Source organism: Artemia sp. Qi Xiang Cuo, chromosome 16, assembly GCF_049724085.1.
Source record: "Artemia sp. Qi Xiang Cuo chromosome 16, ASM4972408v1, whole genome shotgun sequence".
Classification (NCBI taxonomy): Eukaryota; Metazoa; Arthropoda; class Branchiopoda; order Anostraca; family Artemiidae; genus Artemia; species Artemia sp. Qi Xiang Cuo.
In genome coordinates this window covers 20,989,377-21,010,862 of record NC_142809.1, presented here as the reverse complement: position 1 = coordinate 21,010,862, position 21,486 = coordinate 20,989,377, and the positions used below count along the sequence as shown (strand labels likewise).

Below are 21,486 nucleotides of genomic sequence, written 5' to 3'. Positions count from 1 at the left end.
TAAAATGAAATGAAATTTAAGTTGTTTTGTGAAAGAGATTAAAAAAAAAACCGTCTTTCTTTTCACCGAGCGAATCTCGGACGCTCAGTACTTCGATATTATGCGTAATTTGCAATGGTGTGCATCCCAACCTAGAGTTTATCAGTGATGGAATAACTGAGAGGGAGAGATGTAAACAGGGTTGCCACCTCTAATGATTTATCACTATTTCTAGTGATTTTTTATGTTGCCTTACGCTGTGCGGATGAAGGATGACAGATTGCCGAAGATTGTTCTTTTCGGCCAACCGTCTAGGTCTAAACGGAAAGCAGGTTTTCCTCGTCTGGGGTGGGAGGACGTCATAAAGAAAGATTTAAAGGAAATGGTAGGTTCATGGGCGGGTGTAAAAAGGGAGGCTTTGAATAGATTGGGATGGAGGAGGAGCGTGCGTATCTGCGTTGGCCTCACGCGGCTTGGTGCTGCGATGAGTTGTTAGTATTAGTAGTAGTAGTTTATGTTGCCTTAAAGAATCTCTAAACCAGCACATAAATCACTAGATTATTGAAGAAAATCACTAAATCAACTAAAAATCATTAAAATATAGTAATTTCTTTTTTCGCCTGGTGGCAACCCTGGATGTAACGTCTTAAAAAGTTTCTTGAAAAACAGACGCTCATACAGGAATAGCGAAAGTTTAGTTCGTGGAAAACACAGATCGCTGACAAAATTTTGCTTCATTAGTATTTAATTAGCTCATAAATGGTGGTAAATTGAGGTCACAAAGTTTCAAAAGTCAAAGATCAATCAAAAACACATATGGTGCACAGCTTTGTAAAACGAGATTCTCATTTAGAAACAAAGGAAAAACAGAATTGCTAAGCATTTTACCACTGTAATGGTTGATATGATCAATATCAGGGGTTTCGGTATATATTGATCAAGATAATTGAAGTATGTTTAGTCAGCAAATTGCAAAGATCTAGGTAGGGCCATGTTCAATACAATCTGATAGCAGGGGAGAAGGATAATATGTGTGAAAAAGACTGGAAGAACGAGTAAAATGTTACTGAAAGAACGAAAGGCAATGATAGACAAGGAACAGTATTTCCTCATAATCTGAGCGACCAACAGAGGGGAGGGGGATTAAATTTTTGTTATATAAAATGCATCCTAATTTTTTTTTTATTTGCATTTTCATTTTTTATGAGTCGGACAAAAAGATTTTGGAGCAGGGGAGGGGGGAGGGGTTAAACCCGGTAACCTAGTGGCGATTCTGGCCTCTCTTGCACCTGGGGCAAAATCTTGATTAGCAACCCCCCCTGTCTCCCATAAATTTTCAGGTCAAATTTAACACAATTTTCATTTATTAATAAAATTTTGCAAACTACACCTTCTACTTTATTCTTATAGAAATAAAATGTTAAAAATTACAAAATGATTATAACTGTTAGATTATTTATTTGAAATTTTGCGCCCCCGAAATTTCTGCGACCGGCACAAATTCCACTTCAGTCCCCTCTAAATCCACCTTTGAGGTGCTCCCCCCCCCCCTGGATGCAGCCTTGCGGTAGTTTAAAATCAATTCTAAAACATATTTCGTTGGTAGTAGTAAGACCAAATTGATCTTTGTTCTGCTGTCCATCTTTGGCCTCAAACTGTTTCTTAAGCTCAGATCTTTCTGACAAATTGCTAAACATTTTTACATTGCAATGATGAGTATGATCAATATCAGAACCATTTCATACTAATTTCATTGGATATTCTGTCAATATATGGTAGGGACATTGTAAAGATAGGGAAAGGGTCAGACTGGGAGTACTTGGAAAAGGTGACGAGAGATGGAGTATATTGTACGTTTCCAAAAATGTTCTTTTTAGTTCAAATTTTTCCAGGAAATACGCTTTGATCGAACGCACTTGTTTTATGTTTTGCATATATGTGTACAACAAAGGATATGAGAAGGGCAAATTCGTCACAAAGCAATGAAAATGCATGAAATTTATGGAAGTAACTGTAGAAACTAGGAGGTTGTAGGGGGGTAGGTTGCGGGGGCGTGGCCCCTCCCGGTCGTGTATGGGCCTAATATGTTACAACTAAAACTCAGGAGAGGGGTTAGGGGGTTTGAGCCCCCCCCCCCACAGAATGTTTTTCTGACTCATGGAGACGCAATAAAAATGCATAAAAACACATTTTTGATGCGTTTTTAACTTTGTACCCCCTTCCCCCCGAACAAAAACCCTGGATACGGCCCTGGTAAACAATCTCAATAATGCTTTATAATGCACGTAATTTCCCAACTAAAACCCTTTAATGGACAAATTACTACTTCAACGACCTCAATTTCCATTTCTACAAGAAATATATTTTGGCTCTGTCTCGGAAATTTTTTTCTATTAGACAGCACGCGAACCTCAACTTCGGATGTATCCATCTTCTTTATTTGAAATTTTGTCGCATGGAAATAATTTAGAATGTTCAACGTTAACTGTTCGATAAGAGTTCGAACTGTTCGATAAGGCCTTACGAGGGTTATTTTCGAAAGGATTTTACACTTGTTATCTGGATTAGCCTTTGTATCATCCTACAAGGTCTCCAACTTAACAAATATCGCGTTTTGACCTTTGAGAACAGACTTCGATCCGTTCACTTTGTGTCTCTGCGCAATCTAAAGGTATTTTTTTAAACCTGTTCATAACAGGCAAATATAATTTTATTGCTGATTATCAAATATTAATCAGGCTTGCAAGCGTCAATTCAAATCAAACAGTGGAGAACGATGTTAAAATTTCCCATTACGTCAAAGATTATAAAACTATATAGACAATTCAGCTACAGAATATGACATAGATAATAAGAATTTCATTAAAATAAACAAATAAATATATCAACTACCAAAAGCTAAACTTTTTGAAACTACACACCCTTTCTACGAAGAAAGTCCTTGTGTTTACACCCAGTATCAACCAAGAAAAAAATCCCTGAAAAAAAATGATAATGCAAGCATTTCAGGAAAAGCGTAAAAATAACATTAAAAAATAAAGGAACTCAACCTTTTCAATAGAAAGCTATAAAACGGACACATTCGACGAAAACCCAACCTAAAATAAATTTGAAACACGTGGCGTAGGAAGCATATTCAATTTCGGCCTTGATTTATATTTGGTTACAGTTGACTAGTTTAGTCTCAACCTATAATGCAATAGGCCCATCACAGAAGGCCTCAGTGGCTATCCCAACTCGAAATCTTAAAGCTTCCATTATCTATCCCTGATTTATATACTAATGGTATTAACAAATCACTGTAGCACCGAGAGCTGCCGGAGGCAACACAGTTGCGCACGCTCCTCCTCAATACCAATCAATTCAAAGCGTCCCTCTTTACACCTTCTTCCCACTTCATTCGGGGACGAAAGGCTTTCCGTTTGACCCTAGATGTATAGCCGAAAACGGCGATCTTTGGCAATCTGTCATCCTTCATCCGCAAAACGTGTCCTAGTTATCTCAACCTCTCTCATTACAGAGAGAAAGACTGTTTTCCATAATTTTGAAATAGTTTGCCATTTTTGCGGTTTGGATGAACCTCCATTCCTCTAAAATGAACTCGCGTGCACATAAATGTAATGAAGGAAAACTGCATTATGTTTGCTATATTTGTCTCTATGCTCTACCATCGCGCCCTCATGACTTGAGCTTGATACCGCCAGTTAACAGACAAGAAGACCAGAAATGATAAGTTTATAACTTTACAAGTAAACTTTCTTTAACTGACGTTTATACCACAAAACGTGATAATATTGTTTTACAAATCCCTCTTATTTCTACCAGTAGTTTTTGAATATAATTAGTTAAACTGAATGTGAATTAATAAAAAAGAATTGTGACTGGCGAAAAACTTTACTTCGCTCTTGAGATACGAGATTGTTGAATCGAAATTTAAAGCCGATACCTGGAGAAGCAACTGGAGAGAAAAGATCCAGAGATTAACAGCTGCAGATTTTGTTAAATTACTCAAGTTTTGAAATACGGTAAAAAAAAAAATGATCGAATCTTCAAAAATACCATCCCACCTCTCGCTAGAATAAGATCCAGTTCCCTCTTGCATTGGGAGAACTGTCTAACTGACCCCATTCGAGTTCAGTGCTGCTATGCAGATTGATCCTTACTAGCACTTCCCCCTTTTTCCCCATCAATGCTGATTGCATAAGTTTTTACTATTAATCTATGTAACGATCAGATACTTTTTTGTAACAAAAAATGAAGTTTACTTGTTTCATTATCTGTCGAAAAATGTAAGATTAGTGTACAATTGTGAAATGGTCGACAATGGTGAAGAACTAAAGACAGTCGGCCAAACTAATCCCCATGTGATGATACTCCCAACGTTCAATTCAAGGTCACCTGCAGTGAAGTAGGGGGGGGGGGCAGAATGAGTAGGCTTCATTCCCCGTATGTAATATTTACCATTAGGAAATATATAAAAGTTTGTTCTTCAGACCTTTATCCTTGAAAAAAAAAATAGTTGAAGGTCAGTTAAGTTCTTCAGTGATGGAGAAACCAGTGAAATTCCTTAGCTCCCAGATGGGGTTGGGCCTAAAAAGCTCCCTTCACGTGCATTCCCACCAAACCTTGCTTAGCAGCACAAACAGGCAAATAATACGAGAATTGTGGGATATTAGTGAATAATTATGAGTGTTATATTTATGAAATATTTATGAGTGTTATGAGTGAGCATTTATGAAATCCATGAGTATTCATGGTTGAACGCTGCACCCTGTGCTCCTCCCCCATATACTTGCCTGCTTGTATTCATGACTGAAAACTTCTTGGAAATTGTTGCAGTTGCTAAAATGACAAAAAGGAAGAAGAAATAACCTGGAATAACCAAGTTTTGTTTGATACAAGCTTATCATATTGGTAGTAACGGTATTATTTCTTTTACTTATTTCTCTAATCAAGAAGAGAGCAATATTTAGCCATCTTTAGTTGTTTGAATGTTTTGCCGCAAATATGCCTAAAAATAATTATAATCGCCTTAATGATTGGTTTTGCAAATGAGTCAACATTGATAAGAGACTAATCAGTTATAAGCTACTAAAATATGACTTGGGTAAAGTGCGATACATCCAATCCATGGATACAGAATTCTCCGGCCGTGATTTTGTTACAGATTTGCATTTTTGAATTTAAAAAAACAAGGCGGCGTTGGAAAATTTCCCCTAACAATATTTTTCTTTGTTTGTTATGAAGAGCCTAATTTTTGAGAAAAAAAGTACTATATCAAGGATTATTATGCGTAAACTGTGGGCGATAGAATATTTCTGATTTCATATTCAAATCTAGGATAAAAAATTGCATTGTATATACAAGGAAACTTTCTTGAAAATTTGTTTCCCAGTGTGTTCATTTCCATAAGCATTAATATATCCAAGCATATTTGTTTCCAGTTTCTTTCACAATAGGAGTTGTAGCGCAAATGATACTGATATTTTTAGCCCAAGAATACAGTCTGGAGAGAATTCACACATGGAGGGAGAAATTGAAAGAGAACCCTTCGAGGGAGGTCTAAGTCGTAAAACACACATGTGCTAGTTTGCAAAACACAAACTGTAAATTTGTTATAAATAACATTCTTGACGCGAAATATATGAGTATGTCAATAAGAAAGGCCATAAATTAGCTCTATCTTATTTTAGCGCTGGAATGTCGTTCGCGGGAGGACCCAGGGTCACGCTCCGCACAAAATTCTTAATTTCATGAAAAATGTACCAAAAAAGAGGGGACCTGCCAAAAAATTGGCGAAAATTGAGCTTTCTTCTGTTTGGCACCAACCTGGTGGATAACTTCAGAACTGAAAATCTGCAACTTTTTATTACCACTTCATGACTCTTATAATGTGCATATGTTGGGTGAGATATTATTGAAAAGAGATAATAATTCAGAATAAATTCTTTTAAAGAAACTATCAAAGTCATCATATCTTTCGTGGCAATGGATGGTTAGTTAATACCGTCCCTCGTCAATAGTTACCGAAACTCTTTAAAACGGTAAGGTTGGAATTGATATATCCATCAAAATATACTTTAGCTCTTCTTCTGATTCGAAAATGTAAAACTTATTAAGTTTAATATTACCCATCAAAAGTAATTAGCAAAGGAAATTTGCATTCATTTTAGAAAATCGACAAAAGGCTTCAAAAACGGATATAATCTTGTTGAAAGTTACATACACAAATTCAATATGTCAAAGAATCCAACCCAAGACCAACATTTTCAAACTATATTCGCGAAAACAGAGATTTCCCTATTTTTTCTGAAGTGAAAAATTTTTTTTTTTTTTTTTTTTTTTTTTTTTTTTTTTTTAATGATCACATTGAGCCCCTGGTCGTCAAAAATTTGCAGATGGCTCAATCGAAGACTGAGCTTATGATGGCTCTTTTAGGCAACAATGGTTAAGCCTATACGATGAAACGCTCTGAACCAATTTTTTGATGTGCCGAATGGTCTACGGGTAAAGGCTTCGGCTAGGTACCGAACGCTTATAGGTCCAATTATCACATCGACGATGCTTTCCTTCTACAGTATTAAATAATAATAAAAAACAAGTTTTTTTTAGCTGAAAGTAAGGAGCGACATTAAAACTTAAAACGAACAGAAATTATTCCGTATATGAAAGGGGCTGTCCCCTTTTAAATACCTCGCTCTTTACGCTAAAGTTTTTTATTGTTTTAAAAATTAAGTTGTGTGACAGATTCAAACTTTAGCGTAAAGAACAAGGTATTGAGGAGGGGACAGCCCCTTTCACATACGGAATAATTTCTGTTCGTTTTAAGTTTTAATGTCGCTCCTTACTTTCAGTTAAAAAAAACTTGATTTTTTTATTTAATTTCTGAGCATTTTTAAATAAATGCGGGTTTGGATTTTGGCTCACCGTACATAAATAATTAAAACGAAATTTGCATATTAATTTTACTTTTTTTTTGCTAAATGGCTTTCTCGAAATTTTGTTCTGACGTAACTTACGAATTAACTTACGTAACGAACTTCTATATTCGTAAGTTTTATTACGACTAGGGGGCGAACCCCCTCATATACGTAATAATTTCTGTTTGTTTCAAGTTTTAATGTTGCTCCTTACTTTCAGTTGAAAAAACCAGTTTTTTTTGTTTAATTTCTGATCGTTTTTTAAATAATGCTGGGAAATCCGGCGCCCCCTTCATAGAAATGTTTCTTCCCCCAAGGAAACATCCTCCATGGAAGGATTCTCCCCCGTAACCCCCTCCACCAACACACCCCACCCCCACCGGAAAAAAAATCCCTCTTGAAACGTCTTTATACTTCCCATTAACCAATACTATATGTAAACAATTTGCAAAGTTCATAACTTCCAGCCCTTCCCCCGGGAACTGTGGGGGATTAAGTCATCCTCAAAGACATATTTATTAGATTTTCGATTATGCTGAACAAAATGGCTACCTCAAAATTCTGATTGGGTGACTTTGGAAAAACAATGAGCGTGGGAGGGGGCCAAGTTGCCCTCCCATTTTTGGTCTCTTAAAAAGGGCACTAGAACTTTTAATTTCCGTTCAAATGAGCCCTCTTACGATATTCTAGGACTTTCTAGGACTACTGGATCGATACGATCACCCCTGGGGAAATAAAAAAAAAAAAAAAATAAAAAAAAAATAAACACGCATCCGTGATCTTTCTTCTGACAAAAAATACAGAATTCCACATGTTTGCAGATAGGAGCTTGAAACATCCGCAATAGTGTTTTCTGATACGCTGAATCCGATGGTGTGATTTTCATTAAAGTTCTGTGACTTTTTGGGGGTGTTTCCTCCTTTTTTCGAAAATAGGGGAAATTTTCTGAGAAACGTAACTTTTGATGGGTAAAACTAAACTTAATGAAACTTATATATTTGAAATCAGCATAAAAATTTGATTCTATTGATGTATCTATGGGTATCAAAATTCCCGTTTTAAGAGTTTCAGTTACTATTGAGCCGGGTCGCTCCTTACTTACAGTTCGTTACCACGAACTGTTTGATTAGTAATATTGGGCAAATACTTATATGTAGTTCCTATATACAGTGATCTGAGTTTTGTTTGCCAAATGTGCAGTGCTAGACCCAAGTGGCATGTTTCTATCTATATTTCTTTTATTTAATTGTACTATTTCAATTTATTTTTGAGAATGTTCAGGGACAAATGTGCCACCATGTGGCAGTATGTCCCAAAAAATTGAGACGATTTATATATAGCTTTTGAAAATTCTAATCCTATTGGCTGTCCCTCAATAGAATTTTAGCCCTGTTTCAGGATTTTTTTTTCAGTACAAAATGCCAAACACGGTAGCGTTTTGTGGCTTGATCTATGTTGTCATGGTTAACCACTTAGGGGATTTCTAGTAAAGAACAAAGCCTAGCTCATAGTACCCGAAATTCCAAAACAAGGTGTCAGGTGAGGAACAATCAGCATTTGAAGCTGGTCCATGCATGGTAACTATTATTTCTTTTAATCTTAAGGGAAAAAAATCATTGCGAAAACAAATATATGGGAATTTCAAAAAGCAACCCGAACACCCACAAAAATGGTGTCAGATTGAAATAAAAATTACACCATTAGAATGATCATAGCCAAAACCCCCATATAGGAGAATTACAGTCCCCTATCTTGAGCAACAAGAAAAACCACTTTTTCGCAGGGGAAGCACTGATTTCCTTTTTTATTTTCCTTTTTTTAGTAGATTAAAATGTAAATAAAAATCTTCAAGATTGTATCCTTTTTTGAAGGTGTTGTTTTTTTTCTGATAATTACGAAATTTATCTCATGCCAATTATTTTTTATAGGTAACGTTGAAAGTTTTTTTTGGGGCGGGGGGCGTATTAGAGCTACTATTGAACAGGGATCAGCTCTATACTCATCGCTGATTACCCTGCAAGTTGAAGCTTTCGCCGTTTTAATTTCAATAAACAATCCTAAGAATAGTTTACATGTAAGAAGATCCGCAACTCCATCAAGAATTATATTCCCTATGGAACGTAAGATTTGGTGACAAGTCTATAGGTGTCCAAAAGACAAGACAATGATATCATCTGATTAATTAGTTACATTTCTAATAACATTAATTACATTTACATTAATTAGTTACAATTAGTTACATAAGATTAATTAAATAATTTGTTAATTAATTAGTTACACATTTAACATTCACTGTCCCAGAATTATGATTTTACTCCGACTTTTTCTTGGAGAATGATCTCAACTTTCAACGCACTATCCAACCTTTAAAAAGAAAAAAAAAATCAAAAATGTATTTCGGTATATGGTTAAAGCTGAATCTCAGCTATTGAATGATAGCGAGTTTTCGTCTTATGTTGAAACATTATAACCGTATGCCTGCAGAAACATAACATACAAAACAGAATTGTTGAGGGAACGCAAATCGGTACTTATCTGTTAGCCAGTACACACTCGAGAATTTGGATCTATAAAATCAGACAATAACCGGTTCACTGATGTTTGTATACGGAGACAATTCGCTTCGTCTCAATGGAAAACTACATTGTAGCTTTATTTTAATAAATATTTGGTTGTATTTTGGTTAGGTTTGGTTACATTTTGCATGCAGCCCCGCTATACTTAACCCCCAACCCCCTTCTAATGTGCTAATATAAAGCCCAAATTTTATATATCCAATCTATCTCCCAAGCGTCTCAGTTGTTTCAACCCCTTACCTGTAGATCCAAACTCTCGAGCATTTACTGGCTGACAGATAAGTACCCTCAAATCTTAAAAACAAAACATCCGAAAGGAAAATATATCACAGAATTTCAGAGTACAAAATAAAAAAGTGAAAATCGTTGGGCTACTGTGAGACACGAATCGACGCTGTTAGTGTAAAAAACATTCACTGCAATTATCAAAAAAGAAAAGAAGAGATAACTTACTCCTGACAAATCCTTGACAATAATTCGACTTGATGATAATTTCACTGCACCAGATTTTGATCCGTCACTTTTTATTGAAGAACAAGGAGATTCAGGTCTAAGAAAATCAGTAATATAATTATTATTATTCAAGAAATTGGGTTATATGAATTTGATATTTTATATGTATAAAATGCAGTGCCCTATCCTTAAAGGCTTGCTGGATATCCCAAAAAAACTTCTTCGATATGGCACCACCACAAAAAACAACTACATAAAACATAACGTATTCTTCTTGGATCTCTTCACTCCCCCAAACCATCTACTAAAAGGAGAGGCCAGGGCACAAGAAAAATCTAAACCGGAGAACTTTAGCATATGTTAATATATTAATAAGTGTGTTAGAATCTCGAATGTACGGTTGCGACATTTGTATCTCCAACCGTATATTTCCATATACTGCGGGACTGCATAAGCACCTCAGTCACAAATATGTGATATAACTGATATTACTATTTATCGCCCATTCTATCCTATCTTTAGAGAAGATATTACAATCTGAAATATTTTCTTATTTAAACTAGATTAACTATTTTATAATTTAGTTTCAGAGTAGATAAATCAACCGAACGAAGGATTATTTTTCTTAGGATAGGAATAATCGTGCATCTGTGAACTTCTAGAATTTCAAAAAACTATTTGTTCTCTGATAGCGAAATTTAGGATAGTTTTGTATGGCTGGATATTTAGTTATGAATTTGAAAAGTTTTAGGATACTTTTTTTTCTATTTGCATTTTTAATGAAAGGGAAAGAAGACCTTAAAATGGGAATTAAATCCTACAAAATAAAAAAAGACTAAAACCAAATGAAAAAAAAAGCAAAAATTAAACCAAGAACTTGTATAATTATTAAACTTCAGAAGTGAATCTAAAGATAATTAATTGTAGATTTTCTTTGTTTTCAGTCATCACTTCTTATTTCTTGTTTAATCTTATCCTTTTTTTTTACAAACAAAAAGGATATAAAACCAACAAAAAGGCTATGAACCCGAACAAAACGAAAAACAAGACTAAGAATATATTATTTCTTGTAATTATTGACCTTATCTTTTTTTAAACCATGGCGTTTTCTAATTCGTCATGACCGGCGAATTGGTCTTAAAAATTACCTTTGCGAAAAATACAGCTATCTCTATTAGTGGAGAAATATCACGAACTCTGGTCTTTGATGTGAAGAAATAAGTGGTCTAATTAATGAAATAGGTTGTCTTCCAGCCATGTTGTACCATACTTAAATCATAGTAATTTGTTGTTTTTTATCGGTCAAAGAAAGGTCTAAGAAAATATTCATGTCCCTAACTGATCAATATGAGTAAATTATTATTATTACCTCAGTATTTACATTGATTCTTTCTTATCATTCAAATTCTTGTTGAATACCCGCGGTTAAAACATATAAAAAATGTGGTTTAGTACTCATACTGAAGGTTATTCTATTATCAACCTCATTGGACATATACCTTTCCTCAATACTATCCTGCTTGAACTTTGCTTCCACCATGTTCATGGTTTCTGGCCTCATATTAATTTCTGAAAAATACCTCAAAATAAAGCTAAGAATATTTGATGAATTCTACATCAGTCGACAAACCTACCAGCTAATATAAGTGCGGAAAGGAAACATATTTATTAATCTTATATATCTTCACAATTAAATCCAGAGAGCATTGAGTTTCCTAGTAATCCTTGGCTAATGACAGCCATTGAATAAATGGCATGAGCATCCAGGTTTGCTTTTTTTTAGTTTCTTGCTAACCTCATGTCAGGAAACATGAATACACGGCTCCTTCCTCACAAGGCAGAATACTCATACAGCCCTCCTCCGAAACCGACCTATTAAACCCAAAGTGAAAGCCATGATAGTTACTTGCATAAATATCAGAGGCTTGTCTCTGCTCTAAACACACCAGTTTGGATTTACTTCACCAGTTAACACCAGTTTGGATTTACTTCACCAGTTAACACCAGTTTGGATTTACTTCACCAGTTAACACCAGTTTGGATTTACTTCACCAGTTAACAGCACTTTGGATTTACTTCACCAGTTAAATAATTTTGGATGAAAACAGAATCTGCCAATCTCTGTTTCATTCTTAAAGTTGAGCGGGAGAGGGCTCAAAAGGTTTCTTCCTCATCAGAGCAGTATACTCGTACAAACCTCCTCCCCAGACTAACATATTTAAAAGTTTTGAAGTAGAAAGTTAGTTTTGAGCAAGTTAGAGCAGACAAAATTAAGCATTACAATCAAGGACTGTTTAATCAGGCCCGTACAAACGGGTGGCAGGAAGCCCTAGGCTCTCTCACACCAATATGTTATGATATTTTACAAAGGGGATAGCTAGACGCCATAGCCCGCTGAAATATTGAGTTGTATGCAACTATCAACATAATTTGCTACAATATAAATTGCTTTATTGGTTTCTATTTTGACAGAATTACCTCTAAAACTATTCCCCTCCATCCAAAAATTCCACGTGTATGTCTGTGTCCAATAGATCTTATTATTAGTGAATTTGGAAGAATATAATACCTTAGAACCTAGCCTGAAACCCCTCAAAAATGACGTTAAGCCGAAATAAATGTAGAAAACTAAAATCACCATCTGCAAAAACTCTTAACTGGAGGTTCTTAGGCCCTTTGTCTTGAAAAAACAAGAATAATCACTTCTTTGTACGAACACCAGTGGTTTAATCTCCATTTGAAAGCTAATGCTCATATCTACGCATAAACTTGTCTTGATTGTGCCGGATTAAAGGCCATATGGAACCGAAAATGGTACTTGTCGTGCCATTTCCAGAGTGCAGAAGGCTAGGGCAAAAATACCACCATTAAAGCTACCATCGCCGAAAACCCTTGTCTGGAGGCTTAGAGTCTCCCATCATGGTTGCAGCAGTAGCAGCAACCTAATAAGGAGTCAGCTACAGCCCATATTAGTCGAAATTTCAAATGCTTTTTCAAAGTAACCGTAGAGAAAAAAAGAGTCCTTAATTGACGTTAATTTAGAATTAGGAAATATTATACGGATTCGACAGAACAAAAGGTTTTAATTATGAAAATTAATTTGTGAAAATTTTGAAAAGAGCCTGAAATCCCTTAAACATGACAGACGTAAAATCAAGACAGAAAGTGCACATTTGAAACACACAACGTCGTAACCCATTGACTCAAAGTTTACTGTCCCGCACCTTTAAAAACCACAACAATCTAGTAGGCTAGACTAGTAGGCTATGCTTTATTTTTTATTTTTTTTCCTGCCCGATTGATCCGTTTTCAGGAATCGCCAAAGACTTTCAAAATAAAGCAAGTTTAACGTTTTCGAATAGCTCTAGGAGTTATGTACTAAGAATAAGTTTCTTAGTACTTAGTACTCTATTTCTTAATTTCTTGGTAATTTATTGCTAACAGCGATATTCAAGTTCTATTTAAATTATTGGCATCCAAGTTTATTACTGAAATTGTTTATTCAACTGATTTGTAATTTTTCTTTCAACTCTATTTCTGACTACATTTATAGCAACTGACCTCACTAACTTTTTTTTAGTGGAGGGGGGAGAGGCTTCACATTTAGCAAACAGGCTGATCATTTTTACATATTTTTGCTCGTCAAACGAGCAAATAATATAATTTTTAACATCTTTTTCGGTGAACCTACAACCCAGACCCCCCCCCCCCCCACTCAAAACACAAAACAATGCAAGAAGAAACATAAAGCACCTTAGGATGTTTTTTATGGTTTCGAAGTAAAGGATTCTTGTTTCTTATGCGTGAGTTTTGTGTTTTCAGTAAAGCACTAGTCTTTCAGAATTCTACAAATATAAGAAAGTTTCATGAGTCAATTTTTTTGAAACTTGTTTCGCAGATATATGTTACACAGGCTGTAAAGCAATAATTTTTGCGGTCGAAAAGTTTCAGCTTCGCACTTCCTTCCACAAAAAAAACTCTGTTTCTTAAATTAACTTAAAAAAAGAGACTTGTTTGGTGGCATAAAAAATAAGGTGTTTTGTCGTTAACCCTCAACTAGAGAAGAAAATTATAGTGTTTGCCTTAGAATTTGTTTTGTAATTTTATCAGCCTTTATGCAGGCTGAACAGTGAACAGTTTCAATCATTGGAAGGGGACAGTTTCAATTTTTCCTGGCATCTGCGTTTTGTCAAATTAGCAAAGAGAAAAAAATAACACCATTAAAGCCACCATCGGCTTTTTTCTTTTATAATGGTTGGGCAGTTGAAAAAAGTTGCAAGCAATATTTCTCTCAACTTGAGATCTTCATGATCCCAAATCATTTTTGGATACAGCCAAAGGCGCATTCGGGATTTTCCTTTGGGAGAGGAGAGTCAGAGAAAATTTAAAAAACACATCAAAAATTTTGTTTCTATGCATTTTTGTTGCTTTTTTACGAGTCGGACTTTTATTGGGGGAAGGGGGGTCAAACCTAGCACCACCCTCCCCCCCTCCCTTTTTTTACGGCATTCGTTACAGCAAATTGATTGGAGATATTGGAGGGTTGTAACTGCTTTACTCATGTTTCTACTAGTCTCCGTAGCACTTTCCATTTACAAAAAGGATAAAATTCGATTTTATGTTAAATTTTAAGAAGAGAAGGTCGATCCAAACACCAATCTATTACTTGAAACAAAAATTTTCGGCAATACACAAAAAAAGATAAGTCACACTCTCTCCTAATTAACACTAAATTAAGTACATAATTACAATGTGAGACCATTAGAAAAAATCTATACTGTTTGATGTATTTTGTTTGATCTAACAAATCGGACAGGGGTTTTTGAATCCGAAAGAAGAGATCAAACAGTTTTTTTAGAAATAGCCAATTGATCCAATGTGGTTAGAAGTTGGTGGTGCGTAGAATTGGCTGCTGATTGGCTAGCTGAGCTGATAAAACCTATCTTATGCACAATAAAACAAGAATATTAAAGTTGAAATCATCATATGCGAAATAGAAATAAAATGGTAGAAAAATACAGAATTACAGTTTCCTTGGTGATCATTGACTTTATAAGGAAATGAGAAGGACAGATAAGCAGAGCAATTTTCCAATACTGAACGGAGCAAGTCCTTTCGGAGAGGGATCGGATTAGCTATTATCTAGAAAAGAAAAAAATCTTAGAACTAGTCTCCACTAGTTCTAACATTTTTCTTCTTTTCTCGATAATTTCCAAACATTATCCTGCAAGCAGCTTTCCAAAACTAAGAAAGCAATATTTTCTGTATTTCCATTATAATTAAAAACTTATAGACATGCATGAATTTTGTCTGATTAAAGTTATCTCATGCGCCCCGTACCACCAATACCTTCAAATCTTGAGTTGATCCTGACTGGCAGATGCACTCATGGAAGACAGAGTGGGGACGCAGCTGATTTGAGTCACTGTCACACTCACCAGTCCCATTACAGAATCTACCTCAGTCACTGGACAGTGCGGTTTAAGGTGCAAGTAAAGATTTTTTATTTTGTCAACCAAACCTAAATTGGTAATCCACTGCTCGCATTTTTAATTGGTATAGTTATTCTAATATTAATTGGTATAGTTAACTATCAAACATACCTCCTTAGAGTTAAAACTTAATCAATAAAATACCTAAGAATGGTTGCCAATCCAATAATTTCTTCTTTTTTAAGACATCTGATATTTTAGCCATCCGATGTAGTTGCTTTCGAGTGTTTGTCCTCAGCGAAGGGTTTGTAAAATCAACTCTTCTAAGATCAACGGGAGGCCCGGATCACTCCAATTCGAGAGGATCCAGAAGATTAGAAATACAGATTTAACTATCAAACATACCTCCTTAGAGTTAAAACTTAATCAATAAAATACCTAAGAATGGTTGCCAATCCAATAATTTCTTCTTTTTTAAGACATCTGATATTTTAGCCATCCGATCTAGTTGCTTTCGAGTGTTTGTCCTCAGCGAAGGGTTTGTAACTCTTCTAAGATCTTCTAAGATCTTAACTCTTCACTCTTCACTAAAAACACTTAACTCTTCACTAAAAACAGCTGGGTAAGATAAAAATAATAAAGCGCTGGGCAGACGTAGTATTTTCGTCCAACTGTTTGAAAGCATGCGAACGATAGGCTGGATTTTAACAGAAAAGACAGCGTATTTTTGGCAAATGTTTTAAATTTGTAACACATGAACCTCTAACGAAGATCATTTGGTTGACTAAAGGGTTGGATAGATGTCGCGTTTTTGAAGCTAGAGACGGCTGTATATATTCAATACGGGCGTATTCAATTCCAGTTTATAAACTAGGATATTTTTTTTCTTAGAAGATGAAAAAGGGTTTGTAAAATCAACTCTTCTAAGATCAACAGGAGGCCCGGATCACTCCAATTCGATTAGAAATACAGAAGATTAGAAATACAGATTTTCCAAAAATGAAAACTATGCTAATTTGAGATGCTCCAAAAATGATTTCCTTGTGATACTCAGGCCAAAGAATCCGTTTGACCTCCCTTTTCCCTTATAAAAGTAACTATATTTAATAGTACCACAAGCAAAATAAAAATATATGGTGGCGGGACTTCAGCATCACCTAGTATTTGTTTAAATAACTTTTAAACAACTTACCGAGTAGATGGTGCCAGAACAAATTTTGGTTGTCTGTGGCAACATGAAGGTGGCAATGAGAGAGGTATATATCCAGAGGAGAAGTAGTCATGATTTAATATCTAAAAGAATAGTTATTATAATGATAATACGAATAATAAGACACAAAACAAATGCTTATAAAAAGACTATAGGATACTTGTTGGACTGGAAACCAGTGTTAGGCACTAAATTACATTGTCAATTTAAAACATGTATTTGAACCATCTATGGCCGAAAATACAAAAATAGGTATCTTATACTAAAAAGGGTAGCCACGGATACATATTTGTGTAATTTATTCCACGAATTCTAGAAGAATTCATTCGAACAAAAATTTTAGTTCTGATGCTCGTTTAAATGACAAAAGAGAACACGCCCCAACTAAGTGCCATATTGTGATTAAGAAATGCTATAGACCCTAATGAACCAAAATACTGTTACTTCTAAGGGATTGCAGCCACACGGTGGTGTGCTCGGCGCTAAACATATGCACAGTCTATTGATATGAACTGAACATTTGGTAAAGAGTTACTTGGTAGCCAGGGGCAAATCTCCATGAGCTTATTGGGGGGGGGGGGCAAGAGGGGTCCATATCTGGATAGTCAAAGGGCATGGGATGTATAATAATTTTTTCTCCACATTATTGGGAGGGGGGGGCGACTACCCCCTTGCCACCCCCAAACGACGCCCCTGTTGGTACTTAACATAGTCGATTCATTTATAATTTCTGTTTCTATGTACAGTATTGCATAATTGCAGAGTCAGGGGATATTTCTATGAAGGATCTTTCAAATCAATGTGGAGGAAAGGATGTGCAATTAACCCCCTAACTGAGGGAGGGGATACATTTAACTGGGCATCCAATAGGGTTGTTGAGGGGATGACAGCTTCTATCTTATTGAGGGTAAGATTTTGAGCATCAAATGAAAGATAACAGTCATACGCCTACCTGCCTGGAAGTGGGGAAGGGTAAGGGGAATCCCAACGAATAAAATATCTTCAGATAGCCCCAACATTTGCGGAAAATTATTAATCAACAAAATAAATTTGTATTTTTGAATTTGAGACCAGTCCAAATTCAAACCCCTTCCTCCCAATTTTTAGAACCCATTTTACTCTTTTCTAATTCCTAATAAAGCCGTATTAAAACCATTAAATTTTAAGTAGAGATCTCCAGTTTCGTTTATTCTTAGTCTAGAATAGGTCCTCCGCTATGACTCAGGTCAATAAAGAAATCATTTGCAATCAATTAATTTATAAAAAAAAATCAAAAGACTATATTTAAATGTTTTCTCCAAAATCACACTAAAACAGTTTCGAACCGACTATTTTCTAGCTTTGTCAATATTTACATGATGTATACGACAAAAAAATCCTATTGCACATCAAGGTCGTATTCAGGGGGGAGGGGAAGAGTTACAGGGTTTGAGCCCCCCCCCCTCACCCGAAATATTTGTCCGATTCGTAAAAATTATAAAAAAAAATTGATGCGATTTTTTAAACCCCCTCCGAAAGAATACCCCCCTCGAAAAAAATTCTGGATGCGCCCTTGCTATACATAAAGAATAAAATCATAATCATTTGAAAAGAAAGCCCCGGTTGCGACTTAAAAGTACTTTCATCAAAAACAAAGCAACCAACAGCATTACAACGGTTGGGTTATGGCAAAACTTAATTAAAGAGACCTATGACACCAAATTTTCCCAAGAAAAATCCGTATTTAGCAGGCTCAGCTTAAATAGCACTAACCACAAGTTATTACACAGCAAGAGAAGATATTGTATATTGTAAATTTCGGTAAATCTAAATAACAAGGCAGGAAAAATGTCATTATCAGATCTTAAAAAAGTTCCACGGGCATACATTTAATTCAACCCTTGTGAAAGCCAACCCGGCAAGGCCCAACCTGAACAAAATCGAATTGAAAAAAAAATCAATCCATCTAAACTTAAGCCGGGTAGAATTAAACCCACGTATAAACCATGCAAAGCTCAGTCCACACAAAACTCAACCGACCAAAACCTTAACCCAAGGAGACCTCAACCCAGCACAACTCATTCGAAGCAAATTGTCTTTTCACGCAAACTTCAACTCTCATAAAATTAAATCCTCACACAACGCAAGGGAGGGATCCATTGGACATTGGCTTTATTCCGCAGCCTTCATATCTCAAAGTTTCCATAATAATTCCGCATATTTTCACATATTTACCGTAAGTCTCAGTGTCAATGGGAACCTAATATAAAAAAATAACGATCTTTCCGCGAAAATAAGACCCGAAAAAGGCCAAGAACTCTTTCTGACTGGTTCAAAACATATCCTTAAGTCCTTGGGCCAAGAGGACCCCAATCGACGAGAAACATTAGTCGAAACATCAATCGACGTGAAGAATATTCATTTCCCCACAAAAATCCCCAGAACCTTTTTTAGTTGGAGCACGAGCCCACCAAACATGGGACCTGAAAATATCGGAGAACTTTCTTTTTTCCGATTAGCTTGAAACTGTCATTAATCATTGCTGTGTTAAGGCCACCAAACACTTGCTAGGACGGATAATGTTGTTATGGGACCCCGAAATAGGCGTGTTGCCCTAATCAGTTTGTAACTTAAGACAGTAAGTCTCTAGTTCAAGGGGTACATGGTTCAAAGAGTCTAAGGCACCCCCCCCCCGGGTTCAAAAAAGTTCATGGATTTATTCATCAGCTCAAAAGCCATATCCTTAAGTCCTTGGGTCAGGAGAACCCCAATACAAAAGAAAAAGAGAAAAATCTATTCGCTTCCACAAAAAACAACCAAAGGTATTTTCTCCAGAAAGATTTAAACTTACTTCGGTAAGGTCCTGGTATAAGGGAACCCTTATGCACAGAAAAAAGATTAGGGCACATGCGACCCAAAAATGAGGCGAAAAACTAAGCCAAGGAACTTTTTTTTATTTGTTTGAAACTTATATTTATAAGTCCCTGGGCGAAGGGAGCCCCAGTTCGCAAAGTGCACTTGATAATGTATCCCAAAAAGGGACCTACAAACTTTCTTTTTCTGAACAGCTTGAAACTTAACTCGTAAGAAATGTTTGAAGAAAAATTTGGTTTTTATAGATTTGTAGCAAAGCAAATGTATTTCTTCGCTAATTTGCATCAAAATTTCAAGGGAGACAAACGGTGTCAAGGGAACCTCAATGAAGACGAAAATTAAGGAAATAAATCGATTTTTTTCTTGACGCCTGATTTTTCTTTATTTCAATCAACAAAAAAAAATTTTCTTTTTCGAGAACGAATACAAATCGTTTCCAGTAAAGTCCAAAAAATTGTTGGTCTATTGAACGTATAGGGATCGGTAGACCTACTCTTGCTGATGGTAATTCTTATTCATTTATGTTTCATTTGATTATTCATTTCAGTTTCTGTGTTTCATTTATTCATTCATAGTCATTTCTACTCGTTTAGGTTTTAATCATCATATGACTTTATTTCTGCCCGTTTTAGGCTCTAATATGACTCTTTACTTTTCTTAGAAAAACCTCTTTTGGAAATATTTTGTCAATTAACGTTATTGAAAAGTCCGTAATAATGCTATATCATCACTATAGCTAGCAAGTTATATGAGCACCGAGTCGCATAAGGCTTTTTTTGGTAACTTAAGGTTTAACCCCTTTAACCTTGCATTTACTATTGATCTAGACAGTTGGACCAAATAGACCTTGTTTATACTTAAGTCTAATCCAGAATAGACCTATATTAAACCTAGACAGATAGATGGATTATATTCTTCTTTGACATACAGTCACTCAAATGGATACCAAAATATCCTTATGGTTTCCAGAGGGCCTGGGTTGGTTGCTTGGAACCTGATCAGATGCGAAACGTAAATCAACTGTAAAAAAAAACTTTAAAAAAAATACTAAAAAAAACAACAGTAAAAATCCATAAATTACTTAGAAGGCTTTCAGGTGTTATTCTTAAGAGGAAGAGGGGCTCAGGTTTCTCAAAGAGGGCGCCAGAGACCTTCTGGAATCCCAACTCTCTTTTTTAGAACGGCAAATATTATCGCTCACCGTAAGTCTTAATAAAAAGAGTTAATTAAAGCGAAACGAATTAACAAGCCAAATAGTGTTTAATTACCTGATCAATTGTTGGTCTCTGTCTTGGCTCGGGAGCCAACATCTTTTTCATTAAACTTTTGGCACGGCTACTGATGTGGTTTGGAATTGCGTATTTATTCGAAGCAATTCTCGCATATGTCTCTGATAGAGAAACTGTCTCAAATGGTGGCTGCCCAATGAGCATGGCATACCTAAAATTTACATAAGAATTTACACAAAATCAGAGTCAGAGGAGGGCCGTAATTTGCTATAGGACCCTGAGGGCAACAACCCCCTTTAGACCCAAGTTTGTTCCCCTGACCTCAGTTTGCCCCCCCCCTCAGCCGAAATTTAGTTTCTGCAAAAAGTCTTGTCAAAATTATGCTTGTCTGCATAATTCAAGTATCCAGAGAAGCAGGTCAGTTTTCTTTCGTATATCTTTGCCTTTGTGGTAATATATGACTCATTTTTCAGTTTTCACTGTTATTTTACTTGATTTGGGAAAATCGGCTCCAACTTTGCCCCTTCCTCCAAGGATTTTGACGGAATTACGCCACTGAGTAAGAGGTATTATTACAAAATGAAATATAATGTATTGTTTGCAATATCAATCAAAGTCACTGGTCAAGATGAAAACAAATCAGCTATTCTACACTGTTTTTTTTTTTTTTCGCTTAGCGACTTGAGTGGGTTATAGGACCTTATTTCTTTGATATGAACATCCAGTGATATTCGTAACTAGTAGAATTTAGAATTTCCCCAAACATTGTCTTGGTTGGCGAACTTCCAAAAAGTTGAGAGCAGCAAGTTGGACTGCTTTCTACACGTAGCACGA

At 35.7% G+C, this 21,486-nt stretch overlaps 1 protein-coding gene across 1 annotated transcript in view; it reads right to left on the bottom strand.

The window, feature by feature from the left end:
• The window catches only part of LOC148942669 (serine/threonine-protein kinase PLK1-like), a 140,410-nt gene that overhangs the window by 20,296 nt on the left and 98,628 nt on the right, over positions 1–21,486 (bottom strand). The window contains exons 6-8 of the mRNA XM_089102641.1: positions 20,692–20,863; positions 16,553–16,653; positions 9,929–10,025 (exon numbers count right to left, since the gene is read on the bottom strand). Coding sequence (XP_088958767.1) covers positions 9,929–10,025; positions 16,553–16,653; positions 20,692–20,863 — 370 coding nt within the window. The remainder of the gene's footprint in view (positions 1–9,928; positions 10,026–16,552; positions 16,654–20,691; positions 20,864–21,486) is intronic.